The sequence below is a fragment of the Tupaia chinensis genome, unplaced genomic scaffold (genome assembly GCF_000334495.1).
Source record: "Tupaia chinensis unplaced genomic scaffold, TupChi_1.0 Scaffold000250_1, whole genome shotgun sequence".
NCBI lineage: Eukaryota > Metazoa > Chordata > Mammalia > Scandentia > Tupaiidae > Tupaia > Tupaia belangeri.
This window is the reverse complement of record NW_006159730.1, coordinates 4,631,358-4,646,771: the sequence shown is the minus strand read 5'-3', so window position 1 is coordinate 4,646,771 and position 15,414 is coordinate 4,631,358. Positions and strand designations below refer to the sequence as shown.

At 39.0% G+C, this 15,414-nt stretch overlaps 1 protein-coding gene across 1 annotated transcript in view; it reads right to left on the bottom strand.

Moving 5' to 3' along the window:
- Positions 1-4,581: 4,581 nt before the first annotated feature.
- Positions 4,582-15,414, bottom strand: part of CTNNA3 (catenin alpha 3) — a 1,606,653-nt gene continuing 1,595,820 nt past the window's right edge. The window contains exons 14-15 of the mRNA XM_014587961.1: positions 8,276-8,368; positions 4,582-4,695 (exon numbers count right to left, since the gene is read on the bottom strand). Of these exons, the coding sequence (XP_014443447.1) occupies positions 4,582-4,695; positions 8,276-8,368 (207 nt within the window). The remainder of the gene's footprint in view (positions 4,696-8,275; positions 8,369-15,414) is intronic.

Below are 15,414 nucleotides of genomic sequence, written 5' to 3'. Positions count from 1 at the left end.
CTACTGCTTCTCCCATTGTGGAAGAAAACCCAGGGGAACTCTAGTATTAGAATTCTCTTTATTAGGGACCAGCAGTTAGCGTAATGGCTATGTCACTGGACTCCCATGTAGTCGACTGCGGTTCAAGTCCTGGACCCAATGGCTTATAAAAAACTCAGGCTGGGTACGTGTGCATGCGTGCTGAAGATCCCAAGAGGAGAATGGAGGAGAAGGGATTGTGGCATGGCCATCCCCCCTGTGGGGTGATTTCTCGCTTTCTATCTCTCTGTCCCTCTCTGTCTCTCTGGCGAGCGCACACGCCCTATAGCAAAAAAGCTCTCAAAAATAATAATAATAATAATAATTCTCTTTATTACTGGGGCCAGCAGGTGGCATGGTAGTTAAGGCGCTGGACACTCCCACATGGCCAACCATGGTTTGAGTCCCAGACCTGGTGGCTTGCTCTCTCACTTTCCTTCTTTCTGTGTGTCTGTCTTTCTCCGGTCAAAGGAGTGAATAAAAAATTAAATAAATAATTCTTTAAAAACAAAAAAGAATTCTCTTTATTATTGAAATATGACAGCTGCCAAGGCAATTAGAGATGGATGGGCAACTGCCTCCACTCTTCTGTTTTCCATTCTGCAAGACTTTGAATTCTTATCCTACAGGGTCTCCCATTACACAACTGTACTTGTCTAATATTTCACTTCATCAAGGTATAGTGACCCACCGAGGGATATTGTCAGGGTCTGGGCACCCCTAGGCAGATTCCAAAAGGTAATAAACCAATGTTGTTACTGATGGAAGATTGTAGAATTAGGCCATTTAGAAATTTGCAAGATTTAAACAGATCAGGTTTCAATGCTTATGGTCTACGGTTTCACAGATTTTTAAAATATTCACCTACTTTTAATTGCCAGAGAGTGTGTGTACTCACCAAAGGTAGTCAGAGAAAGGGAAGGAGAGACAACGCATCCCCAGTGGGGTGGAGTCATGGCACGATCCCCTTTCCTCCATTTCTCCATCCTGTTAGGATACTGGGTGTGCATGCACATCCACCTGGCACGCTTTTCAAACCACTGGAGCTGGGGTGTTAAGTGAGGTTGGCAATGTGAAATCTGTCTCTATGCCCAACAGTTAACACCTGCACCATGTGGCTGGCTGACCCACACAAATCAACTTTCTAGGGCAACAACTAAAGTATCAACTTTATAATTACTGTAGAAATAGTAGGGCAACGAGATCTTAATGAATCATGAAACTCCACCCAAGCTCACAGGTGTGTCTTACTGGGGAGACAGTGTGGTTGGAGTGCAAGGACTTGGGGTCTGGCCCCAAGCAATGTATTTTGCATAACTCCTTAAATTCTAAGAGTTGAAGTTTCTCCTTTGTAAAATCAAGGGATAAAAATTAAAAACAAATTCTAAGGTTTTCATTCAAGAAGACATCAATTTAGAAATGTTCTGTAAACAATAACGTGTTGAGTGATAACTGACATTGCTGTATGTAAACAGATAATATAATTTAGCGTGTACCTAGTAAATCTTTTCAGAAGCCTTTAGGACTGGCCAAAACTCTTATGTTCAGGAAGCTTAGGAATTGGATCATTTTAAGAGAAGTTTATTTTCATGTCTTTTTCCAATTTGTGTTTTTAAGATTAAAAATCTGTATTTTAATCTTGATGAAAACATACAAGGAATAAACAATGAGCTCTGTGAAGAATGTTCGGTGCACCTCTAACAAACTCAAATTCCTGTGTCACTGTTGAACGCCTAATTACTGGATATAAGCACGGTATCGGTCCAGTGAGTATTCATGTTTAATTATTAAGATAATCACTAATTTCCACTGCTGTTCCATTGCCACTTCGTAAGGCATGCACTATTGGTCTCTTAGTATTTTGCTCTCATTGACCATAGACTGTAAATCATTATTTGTTAGTTACAGACCTTTACAATGCCCAGTGGCATTTGCCATTGATGACAGCAATAACAGATGATGTGGAGTCACAGCTACTAGGAGTGAAATGCACAAAGTAAAATGATAATAAATAACTGCCACTCCATTACTAAACAGTGCCTGAAATTGATTATAGCCATGTTCAATATAGCAGAGTCTGGATAATATGAGAACCAAAAAGGTATTTACTCCTTAGTAATAGCAGTAAAAAAGGAGTACAGACACTTGTGCAATGACAAGAAATGTCGTAGTAAGCATGACATAAGTATTCAAAGAATACTCAGAAACATCCACTTCAAAATTTTATGGCATCATCTCAAAGTAGTGGTGCTTATGAAATGTATTAAAAGATGTATTCAATTCTAAGGATACAAATTAACAGCAATGCTGGATAGAACGCAAAAATGAGGTTTTTGCAAAACCCACCATTGTCTCCCAGTTAGGCTAGAGAAACATTCTCTCAGCTGCCACCCTCCTGGAACTTTAACAATGTCCTGAATCTACTGCTACTGCTTCTTCCATTGCATTGGTATGATGGTTGGGGTACTGGACATCCACATGGCCAACTGCAGTTCAAGTCCTGGACCTGGTACCTTACCACTTTCTCTCTCTCTCTCTGATGAGTATGCATGCCCTATAGCAAATTAAAAATAATAATAGGTGGGACCAGCAGTTAGCGTTATGGCTATGTCGCTGGACTACCACCTAGTCGACCGTGGTTCGAGTCCCGGACCCGGTGGCTTAAACTCACGCTGGGTGCATGTAAGTGCATGCCCAAGATCCCAAGAGGAGAATGGAGCAGAAGAGACTGCGGCATGGCCATCCCCCTTGGGGGGATGATTTCTCACTTTCCGTCTCTCTGTCTCTCTCTGTCTGTCTGGTGAGAGCATGTGCCCTATAGCAAAAACCTCTCCAAAAAATAAATAAATAAATAAAAATAAAAAAAAAATAATAATAGGGACCAACAGATGACATAATGGTTATATCGCTGGACTCCCACATAGTCAACCAAAGTTCAAGTCTTTAAACTCACACTGGGCATGTGTGCATGTATGCCCAAGATACCTAGAGGAGAATGGAGAAAAAGGGATTGTGGCATGGCCACACTCCTCCCAAGGAGGTGATTCCTCACTTTCTTTCTGTCTCTCTCTCTCTGGTGAGCACATGTGCCCTATAGCAAAAATCTATCTTAAAAAAAAATAAGAAGAATAAAATTTCTAACCCTAAAAATAAGATGTAAGACTGAGCTTATTGATATCATTGTATCATTATAAGAAATATGGAACAGAGATCTTATCATTAGGAACTTGGAACTGTAAGGGCTGTAAGATGTCAGGTAGATATTATAAAACCTGTATAGTCATGTCCTGGTTCTAATCAGATGATTGGGTGGGGGGCGGCAATGACCTTGGGCATCTGACTTACAAACTTCAGGTATGAAAGTAGAATCCCTTCTAATAAACTTACAAGATAGATCTACACTAAGAGTCTGTGATTAAAGTTGCACACACTATACAATTATTCGTCCTTAAAATTAAAAATATATATGTTTCCTCCCCCTTTTCAGACAGCTAAGACATCCTTTGTTCTGTTCTGTCTCTCATCCCATCAATGATGTAGCAAGTGTATTGTGGTCGTGGCTGGTTGGTTTGTGTTGTAGAAAAAGATTCATTCTACTCACTTTATGTTCTAAGTGGCCTGACATGTGTAATCAGCAAAGGTCTGAGTCCAAAAACGTAACACGCATACTAGAAAACTTATATAAATCGGAGGCTCACTGATCCAATTAGTAAAGCTGAGATGATAAATCAATTTAGCATAGTTAATGTGAGATTTAGGTTAAAAGTGTATGTGAAGTAATTATCATTCTTGATTTTCCCTTAAAAAGCAGAGCTTGAGAAAACAAGGTAGTTTGTTTTGAGATAAGGAAGCAGAACTAGTTGCCTGGGAAGAGTGAATCAGGAAAGAGAGACAATATGAAGATAACATTAGCAACCTGGTCACTAACAGAAACTGGGGCTTGAGCCCACCAAGGACCCTTTAAAGATCATGAAAACGCACTTTAGATTCGTCTATCTCAGGAATAGAAGAGGGCATATCGGTGCAGAGTTGCTTTGTGAGGTGTGAATTCTTCCCATGAGGTGGTGTAGATATTATAATGACTGAGCAGAGGCCAGGTAATTGTAGGGAAGCTCTAGGGCAGAAAGTAAATAAAATCTCAGTTGCTTTGAATTCATGCAGATGAGATTTACAAGAATAGAGTGTGGCCAGGCTGAATATAAGTGTACCCCAGAAGATTCAAAGCTAGAGGATCTATTTTGTCACTAGGTTGTGATGAAGTAATAACCCAGGGCAGCTCCGAGGAACTGGATTTTAAGGAATTGTATGCAGTGGAACATATCCAGTAACCATGCCGTTTCAGAGTGATTCCTAAGAGACCAGGAGCAGTGGCTTCTGTGAAAATTCATAAGCTCCACAATGAGCAGAGCTTATCGCTTTGTAACTTTCAACGGGCAGGTGGCTATCCAGCTGGCCCAGAATCCAGACCAAGAGCAAAAACATAAATAAAAATCGTAGTAATAGGAAGTTTACTCTTCTGTTATATCATTTTAAAGTTCATAGAACCGTCCCACATGCATTAGCTTATTCAAAGTTAGCGATGATGCTGTAAGGAGCGATGGTAGCATACGCGTTATTTTTCAGATGAAGAAATTTGAAGTTTCTAAGTTTTAACAGTCTTACCCAAGGTTTCATTCGCTATACACGATAAACCAGAATGAGAATCCAAGCATGCTTATCCTAATCCCAGCATTCTAAAAAGTGCCTTTATTTTAATAAAATATCCTCCTATCAATTTCTTCTTAAGCCCTGACACCCATTTCCCACTTCCAGGGACTCAGCATTAGCCTAAGCTACCCATTCATTCACTTCATGGAAGCATAAGCAAAGTTGACCTCTTGTAAAATGTATTCCGAATTCGATTGCCATTTATAAGATTTCATCTCTCACTACCAATGCTAACAGATTTGGAAAAAAAAAAACAAAACTATATTCAGATGCTACAAGACCTCAAGCAGTTCCCAAATGCACTGACTTTGAGAGGACTGAACAATAACCCAAATAATCCCTCAAGAAAGTGACATTGTCCAATAATATTACCAAATACTGCCTCGCTGTGTAATCATGATATCTATTCCTAAAACAGTTTTCTGAGAATCGAGGGGAAAAAGAAAGAAACAAAACATTTAAGGGTCATAAAAAATGGAATGATTGTTGATAATAATATTAAAGAAAATATCTTTAATTGGACTAATGTATGGTATATCCATGCTGGGAAAATTCACTTTGCATGCTATAATGATATATAGAGATTGAATATATTACAGAAAACAATAAAATTTTAAAATTTCTCAATTAAAATATAAATCAGAATATTCCTATTACTAAAGTGGGAGCAAGACAAAATTTATAAGAAAACCAGGTTATTTTGACTGATAAATATCAGTTTTAGGCAATCTGAATATTCCAAAATATGAAACTTTCCTCAGTTGATCTTTTCCCATATTTTCTCTATTTTATATAAATGGAAAATACTTTGTTAGATGTAAAACAAATAGATAAATGCAAGATAGTATTAATAAAAAAGATAGAGTTGGGCCCTAAAAAGACAGGATTTTTTTCTATTCATTTCACATATGTTAAGGTAAATAAACAGAAACAATATTTTTACATGATATGAGATTTTTAAAAAAGGCATAGGACTGGCAGGTATTGTAATAGTTATGTTGATGAACTCCCATGTAGTCAGCCATGGTTTGAGGCCTAGACCCAGCAGCTTAAATCTCATATCTGGTGTGCCCAAAATATTGAAAGCAGAATGGAGGAGGAGGAAATGCAGTGTGGCCATCCCCTCCAGGGGATGATTTCTCACTTTTTGTCTCAATGGCTCTCAGGCAAGGGCATGCATCCTACAGAAACAAACAAACAAACAAACAAAACAAACCTCTGTCTAAAAAAAGGCAACCAAAAAGAGAAGTAAAAAAGGAATCTACCTCTGTATTTGTTTAAAATTAGATTGTGTTTGTTTAAAAAAAGTTTTTGCCTTAGGGTGCATGGGCTCGCCAAAGAGAGAGAGAGAGAGAGCCAGAAACAGTGAGAGGGAAAGTAAGAAACCACCTTCCATAGGGGGGATGGCCACCTACAATCCCTTCTCCTCCATTCTCCTCCTGCGATCTTGGCCACGCACACTCATGGGCCCCAACCTGAGTTTAAAGTCACTGGGTCTGTACTCAAACCATTAGGAGTCATAGAGGAGTTCAGCAACATAACCTCTATGCCATCTGCGGCCTCTAGATTTATTTTTATTTCATTAATCTTGTTTTTCATTCTTACAAAGTAGAAATCCAAAGGATTATGGGTAAAATCTGACATAGGTTAAGGTTTATTTTAAATCAGTGTCCAGAAATCATATAGTAGAACACATGAGGTTTACTAAACATTGCTTGAATGTTTCTGAGGAGATTCTATAACAAGAAGTCTTCAAACACCACAGTATACTCCGGTCTTTCCCTGTAAAACTGTGCCAGCATCAGACAGACACACATGAGGGACCGGGACACAGGGAAACATGTTAAAAATGTGCTTCCATCTCCACATTTTATGTCACTGAATTGAACTAATTTAATAATGATGTAATAATGATGATTGTGATAGTCATACTAGTGCTGCTAATCCTACTGCTACTAATAATAACAAGGATTCATAAAAATTATTGAGAACTTACTATAAACTGAGCACCATGTAAGTGCTCTGTTAACTCAGTCCATATAGGGAAACCTTTAGTGTTCTCACTTTACAAATGATGGAATTGAGGTAACAAGATACCAACAATGTTTTTTCTTCACTTGCCTTTAATCATTGTACATCTTTACAGCTTGCAACATGATTTTTCCCAGCATGCATGTAGCGCATGTCAATCAAGTCAAAGATATTATCATATACAGAAACTGAAATTGTGGATGCTACCAGAGCAGGGAGGGCAAGCATAGAAATAGAAGAGGGTGGGTAGTGGGGCTCAAGAAAAAAAAACGAACCAGGCAAATTGACTTTTCTAAGTGTTGAAGCAGGAGGTGGCTGATACAGAAGCATTCCCAGGCGGTCTTAGATACTGTGCTGGACCACTAGGGTTTCAGATCCCAATTCCTATTTTTTTTTTCTTTTTGGAGAGGTTTATGCTATAGGGCGCGTGCGCTTGCCAGAGAGACAGAAAGCGAGAAATCACCCCTTGAGGGGATGGCCACGCTGCAATCCCTTCCCCTCCAATCTCCTCTTGGGAGCTTCGGCACGCACGCACACGTGCCCGGTGTGAGTTTAAGCCACCGGTTCTGGGACTCAAACCTTGGTCGACTACATGGGAGTCCAGCGACATAGCCACTACACCAGCTGCTAGTCCCTCAGGTCCCAATTCCATAGATTGGTTTATGGCTGCAAGTTGTCAGTGGCTAGGCTGTCAGACTTTCATAGATTTCCATCAACTGGGTATGAGTAAAGTGAAGCACAGAATTTCAAAGGAGCTCAGAAGTTGAGATTAACATTTGTGGAACTGTGTGTGTGTGTGTGTGTGTGTGTGTGTGTGTGCATGCACGTGCAAGCGCGTGCATGTTAGAGTAGGCACAGAAGAAGTTAGAGCAGAAAGGAAAAAAATTGGGGCAATATATTTACAATTTCTTGCTTTTTCTTTTCTACTCTAAATAAGCATGTACATATTTCACTTTTATATTCCCATGACTGCTATAAAGATCAAAAATAGTGTGGAGTGATTCACTACCTGACCTGAAATGGCCTCACAGTGAGCTCTCACAAAGAGGAATTAATTCTCCTCATGCTGCTGCCCCTATTTTCTTTTTTTTTTTTTTGGAGTGATTTTTGCTATAGGGCGCATGTGCTGGCCAGGCAGACAGAGAGAGACATAGAGACAGAAAGCAAGAAATCACCCCCCAGGGGGGATGGCCACGCCGCAATCCCTTCTCCTCCATTCTCCTCTCGGGATCTTGGGCACGCACGCACACGCGCCCAGTGTGAGTTTCAAGCCACAGGTACAGGACGCGAACCACGGTTGACTACATGGGAGTCCAGCGACATAGCCATTACGCTAACTGCTGATCCCTGCTGCCCCTATATTCTAAAGCTTTCTTCCTGTGCTTCACAAAACCAGCTCCAGATCCTGGAGTCCCACCTGTGAGAGGCTGCCTAGTCATTGACAAGGAGGGGGAACACCCCTCAACGACACAACACACAGCTCTGCATCCAGGGATGACATTGCTCAGAGATAACATACCCGGTCAGTTTTTCCTTCAGTCTGAACGCTGGCATGGCTGCGAACCTCATGATCTTCTTCAAGGTCAGAAACATCCTCTAGTTCTTCAGGGGTCTGTAAAAAAAAAAAAGAAAAGCAATACATAGCTGGTGGGAATGTAAAATGGTGAAGCTGCTTCGGCAAACAATCTAGCGGTACCTCAAAAGGATAATTATAGAGTTACCATAGGATCCGGCTTTCCACGCCTAGGTATATACCCAATAAAAATGAATGCATGTGTCCACACAACGTACCCACGAATATTCATAGTAGCATCATTGATAATAGCTAAAAAGTAGAAACATCACATACATCTACAGATGACTAGATAAACAAAATAAGGTACAGTACGCTATTTGACCATAAAAAGGAGTGAAGTACTGCTAGGTGCTGCAACACGGGTGGACCTGGAAAACATTAGGCTAAGTGAAAGAAGCCGGTCCCATTTCCCTGAAATGTCTAGAATGAGCACAGTTATAGACAGAGATTTGATTACTGGTCGGCAGGAGCTGAGAGGAGGGGAAATGGGAAGACGGCTGGTGGGCATGTGGTTTGTTTGGGAAGATGCCAATGTCCTGGATTATCTCGTGGTAACGATCATACAACCTTGTGAATATGCTAACACGGAGTCTTACACTTTAAAATGGTAAAGTTCATGCTATATAAATTATATCCTAATAAATTCTGAGGAAAAAGGAAAGCAAAAAATTATGAGAAGGAAGTTTTTTTTCTCAGTGAGCATCTATTTGGCTACTTATTATGTGGTTACCCCAAGTCAAAGTGTTTATAGTTGATATATAAATCAGATGATTATCATTAAAATCATATGCCATCAAAATGCCAGCAAAAATGATCAAGAAATTAAATTTTTAGAAACTTAAATAATATTTTGCATTAGCTCCATAGACCAGTAATTAGGCTCCATGTAGAGGATGCCAGGTCCCACATGGCAACAAGGGGTTTGAGTCCCAGCCTGCTGGCATCATGACTACGTGCATGTGTACATGCCCAGGATATGGAAAGGATGGAGATTTAGAGGGAACAAAAAAAGATTATAGCATAATCAGGCCCCTCTGGGAGAGTCCTCTCTCTCCTACCACTCTTTTATGTATGTTCACATGCTCTCTGGCATAAACAATAAAAATAATTTAACCTGTGTTTTAATACATAGAGCTAACTTCTTTTTTTTTTAATTTTCTTTCAGTTTTGGAATAACCACTCCTGCTCAGGAAGTTGCCTGGCTTGGAAATCCTTTAGACTTGGTTGGCTTTCTCTCGGAATGTTTCCTGGTCCCTCCTGCTTTTACTGTTTTATCTCATCATACTTTATTGCCTCATCTTTATTGAATTAGGCAGCTCACTGTTGAAATGTCTATTCTGTTGGACAAGGATTGAGTCTTACCTGCTTACTTTTGAAAATCCACAACCTAGCATGGGCACGTTTTTGAACAAATAAAGTAAAATTCTTAGTGATCACCAAAAGCCATTGGACATGAGCAAAACACAACAGGTCAACAGCAACAACACTTATCCTCTAGCTATCTCACCATGTGTCTGTCTTTTGTTTTTCAAACCATGCCTTTTTATTTGCTTTGTGTCATTTTTCCCAGTTCAAAGTTTTCATTTCCAAACCACTCCTGCTCAGGAAGTTGCCTGGCTTGGAAATCCTTTAGACTTGGTTGGCTTTCTCTCGGAATGTTTCCTGGTCCCTCCTGCTTTTACTGTTTTATCTCATCATACTTTATTGCCTCATCTTTATTGAATTAGGCAGCTCACTGTTGAAATGTCTATTCTGTTGGACAAGGATTGAGTCTTACCTGCTTACTTTTGAAAATCCACAACCTAGCATGGGCACGTTTTTGAACAAATAAAGTAAAATTCTTAGTGATCACCAAAAGCCATTGGACATGAGCAAAACACAACAGGTCAACAGCAACAACACTTATCCTCTAGCTATCTCACCATGTGTCTGTCTTTTGTTTTTCAAACCATGCCTTTTTATTTGCTTTGTGTCATTTTTCCCAGTTCAAAGTTTTCATTTCCTTAGCCCAACTGCAACAATGCTTTTTAAAATAGCTGTCATTATTGCAAATGCCGGCGAAAGTATGTAAGAATTAACCCAATATTTGTTGTAGTCTACATAGCCTCACTTCATATTATGAGGTTTTTTGACAATGCCCTGATGACAAACTCAGAAAATGAACATTTAAGGTTCATGAACAACAACCCAGTGACAAACGATACCCTTAAGGTGTGCATCTCTTATGAGCTGTTGGAGGCCAAAAAGAGGCAGAGGCTGACTCATTAGACCAGCTCTGCTTTCCCTTGAACATCAGTTTGTACACACATTTTATTTTCACGGTTGCCAAGAGCCTTCCTTTCCTTGGGACTACAGGACCTTTCCAGAGATGGGAATGAGGTATGAATAGTTCACATTGTGAAGCAACACTAGCACATACTCAGCCTCTAATGGCTCCAGAGTCTTTCTCATCCCATGGATCTTTAACCATGTGATTTTTCCTAGGCCAAGTTTTTATGAATAAAACTTTGCACTAAGCACCACTCATCTCTTTGAAGAAGAGTCTTCAAAGAGACTGAGTCTTATTAGAAATTGATATTTCTATCCTCAGCTCTGATGTTGCTGAGCATTTGCTACCTTTTTGTAAATTTTTTATACATTCGATCACTGTATATCATTACAGCTTGCAAAATAAATTTTCCCAGCCTGAATGAGCTGTGTGTTACTCCAGTTGAAGAGATTATTATACATGTTATCATCTATGTGTTGATCTCTTTGAAGCAGCTATGTGCCACCATGATCACAGGGTAATTAATAAAATTGGTTCACCACTATGGGACTTGTGCACGATCACATATTTCATCATTAGCCATTGTGTATACTTTTCTCAGTATTCTCGAGAAAGCTTCTTTGGAATTTCCTTCCTTGATACATCACTGGGCATTGTAACATCTGAATAAATTAGGTTAATCAAATTTTCTTTCTTGTGTCCTGTTGTTTTGCAATTGAAGGCTGTCTAGTGTCCCTGCTGTAATCTGCTTTTTATAAATGTCTGCTGTTTATTACTCAGGTTATTCCTTATCACAGAGTGACATAAAACTTCATCATTGATTCAATATTTTATTCAACCCCTCAATAGAATAACTTAATAGAAACTAAAAACAACTGCTGCTGTCAAAAGTCACAAGTACCATTTTTGTGGGTGATACTGCAGAAAGAGATAAGCCTCCCATTTACGCCCACACACTTCTGTGCTTTGCTTCATCTTTAACACAGGACTAATAGTTTTCTTGCAAAGCCACCAAAACTGACCTCTTCTTTTCACGAACAAAAATCAGTGGGTGAGTGTTGGGAGTGTTCAGAACACGAGCTGGCAGCATTTTACATTCTGAAAAGCAAAGGCTGGCCGGTTTTATAAAAACAAAGTTAAATACACAATGTTGCCATTTAAATTAAGCGGAAACCAAAAAAGAGATAGAATTACTCTAAAATCATTTTTTTGGGTAATACATTAACTCTCCTAGTACTAAAAATACATAGTAAAAGAACAAATATTTTTAAAGGGGAGGAAGGGTGAATTCCCTATATAATGCACCCTGAAAAACAGCACCTTTTTTTTTTTTTTTGGAAAGGTTTTTGCTATAGGGCACATTTACTTGCCAGAGAGACAGAGACAGAAAGACAGAAAGTGCGAAATCACCCCCAGGGAAGATGGTCATGCTGCAATCTCTTCTCCTCCACTCTCCTCTCGGGATCTTGGGCACACAAGCACACGTGCCCCGCATGAGTTTAAGCCACCCCGTCTGAACCTGAACCGCGGTGGACCACGTGGGAGTCCAGGGACATAGCCATTAGGCCAACTGCTGGTCTCAAAATAGCACGGCCTTACTCATCTGCTAACTTTAGGAAGTTAAACAGCTAGAAGGGGTGTGTGTGTGTGTGTGTGTGTGTGTGTGTGTGTGTGTGTGTGTGCTCAGTTGTCATCCCACGAAAGGGAAGATTAAATATTAAGAGTCAGTGTCACATAGTATAAAGACCTACATTGTTGAATAATGCTGACCTGGACTAGAATTCTGACCCTCCACTTAATGAGCGTGAACTTTGGGCAATTTATGTACCCTTTTAAACTTCAGTTTTCTCAGAATAACATTTGGATAATATTTAACTCCAAAGTTTGTTGTGAGGCTCAAATATATTCAGAGGCTTTAAGTTGGAGCTTAGCCTAAAAAGAAAGCTGAGGTGCAACAAAAGGGAGTTTATTTCTATTTCTTTCCCCCACTAACCTATCTCTAACACCATCGCATACCTTCATATATTTTATATGAAACTTTTGTGTAAATTTGGATGCCCCATTTTTTTAAAGGTTTTTGTCACAGGGTGCATTCACTCACCAGACAGAAAGAGAAAAAAACAGTGAGAGGGAAAAGGTCCAAGATCCCCACAGGGGATGGCCACACCACAGTCCTTTTTCTTCTGTTCTCCCAGGATCTTGGGTGCACATGCACATGCGCCTGGCGTATGTCAAGTCACCAGGTCCAGGACTCGAACCATGATCGCCAATGTGGGAGTCCATTGATGTAATCACTACTCCATCTGCTGGCCCCTGGGTGCCTCAATTTTAATCCAAATTTATTTTTAGATAACCATGAATAAGCTACCAAATGCCTCTTATTCTTATATGTACTTCATATTCTCCAGATATTATTCTGGATTAACAAGAAATTTACTAGCTGCCTGTAGTTATTGTCCCTTCATTGTGACTATATAATATCATTTGACTAAATAGGTTTTGATACAATTCTATAGGCATTGTTTTCTTCTAAACACCAAGTAATAGGTCCTAGTTGATATGATATTTAATATATTTTTTTATTCATTCAATCACTGTATATCATTACAGCATATAAAATGAGTTTTCCTAGGACCAATACACTGTTTTGGTCCAGATAACAATATTATGTAACAATGTTATGATTTTAATGATGATATTAAAGTAAAAATATGGCTCCAGCAAAAAGTCACTCCAGCATAGATTCTCAGGGATAATTGAAAAAATTTGCCTTTTCAAGGTTGATTTGTCTCTAAACTAGTCTGAGATGATGCCTTACTGTTCCAGAAAGAGAGTTAGTTAGCAAACACAACCATTAGGCTGCCACTTCTCGTATGGGAATTCAGGAAATTTATTTCATGTTCTTCTGTTCTATCTCTAGCTTATTATAAAGGCTTCCTTTCACAGCCCAAAAGGGATTTGAAATAGTCCGATTCCTGAACTGTAAAGTGAGAAAATAAATACTACCTAATCTTTACAGCTATTGTGAAGACCAAATATGATGAGGGACTAGAACAGTGTTCATTGATTAGGAAACGATCAATTTTGAATATTGTTTATGATTACATAAATTTTCATGACTTGTTGTAAGATCTCAATGTATATAAAAAAGGTCAAAAAACAAGTAAAGAACTTGAAAACATTTAGGTTGTATATAGAAGTCGGGGTAGAAATGAAATAATGTGGTATATTCAAATTTTATTGGGGTCCAGCAGGTGGCATGGTGGTTAAGGGCACTGGACTCTGACATGGTCGATCACGGTTCAAGTCTCGGACTCAGCAGCTTGTTTGCTCAATTTCTCATCCTCTCTCTTTATCTCTCTCTTCCCCTCTTTACTCAAATTAAAATAAATAAAGTTAAATAATTCTTTAAAAAAAAAAAAAACCTTTACTATAGTCATGTCACTAATAGCTAACACTCAGAAGCTTTTTAAAAAGATACTGTGGGTGTTCTTCCTAAGAAGCTGGTATCAATGTTCAGGGATTTTATCATGGCTGAGCTGTTAGCACAGGATGATTTTGGAATATGACAGTAGAGAGTCAAGAATTAAAATAAATGAAAAAAATAGCCATATCAATAAGGCAACTTCAAATTATTTTAAAAAGTAAAATGTCCCTTCTTGAGTACATAGTCCTGTCCTTCTCCTTGGCAGTGCAGTGTGAATAAAAAGACCAGAGGAAAAAATGCCATTTAGTAAAGTCACATGAGAGTTTCAAGTCTCACTATGGCCTGTGACATACACTTTTCATGGAACAAAAAAATGACAGACCTGAAGGAGCCGCATGGACTAAGACAATGGGCATCTCATTGGTAACCAGTGTGGGTAGATGACACTGATTGGTGGGAATTTCTGATGCCTTGACGTATCCTCTAAGCCTCTAGAGAAAGATTTCTCAATCTTGACACTATCGACATCTCAGTCTAGTACTGATTGTGAGAATCGTTTTGCCTATTCTGATATGTCTGGTATCATCTTTAGCTTCTACTTACACTATTAAGTTGTGTCAATCACAATATTTCCAAATCTTGCCAATAGGGAGGATTATATATTTCTGAGAACTACTACTCTAGTATTCTGGTTCACTTAACCCAACACATGTGGTAATAAGAAAAAAACTTGGACTAGCAGATGGTGTAATGGTTACATCATTGACTCCCACATTATCAAGCATAGTTTAAATCCTGGACCTGGCAGCTTAAAACTCAAGCTCAGCACGTGCCCAAAATCCTGAGAAGAGAATGGAGGAGAAAGGATTGCAGCATGTCCACATGTCCATCCCTACTGGGGGAGGGGGGATTTGTTGCTTTCTGTCTCTCTCTGTCTCTCTGGTGAGTGCACATACTCTTTAGCAAAAATCCTCTCAGAAAACAAACAAACAGCAACAACAAAAAAGAATAAGGGGAAAAGTAGGAATGACTATACTTATCTTTCCCATGAGAAAATTAAAACTAAGTTGACTTAAAAAGAAGTATGTGGACGGAAATTCTGTATGAACCTTTATGGTTACGAGACAGAAGAGGGCACTCTCTCTTCATTTTAGTCTTAACCAAACTACTGGAAAAAGATATCAGAAGAAGTATAGAAATCAAATTACTAACTTGGCTTCATTCTTTATAAAATTACTTTATTCTTAATACATAAATAATAACTATATTTTATATGTGGGGCACAATGTGATCTTTTGATATATGTTTACATTGTGGAATAGTTAAATCAAGCTAATTGACATGTATATCACCTCATATCACCTCATATATTAATTTTTGGCAGTA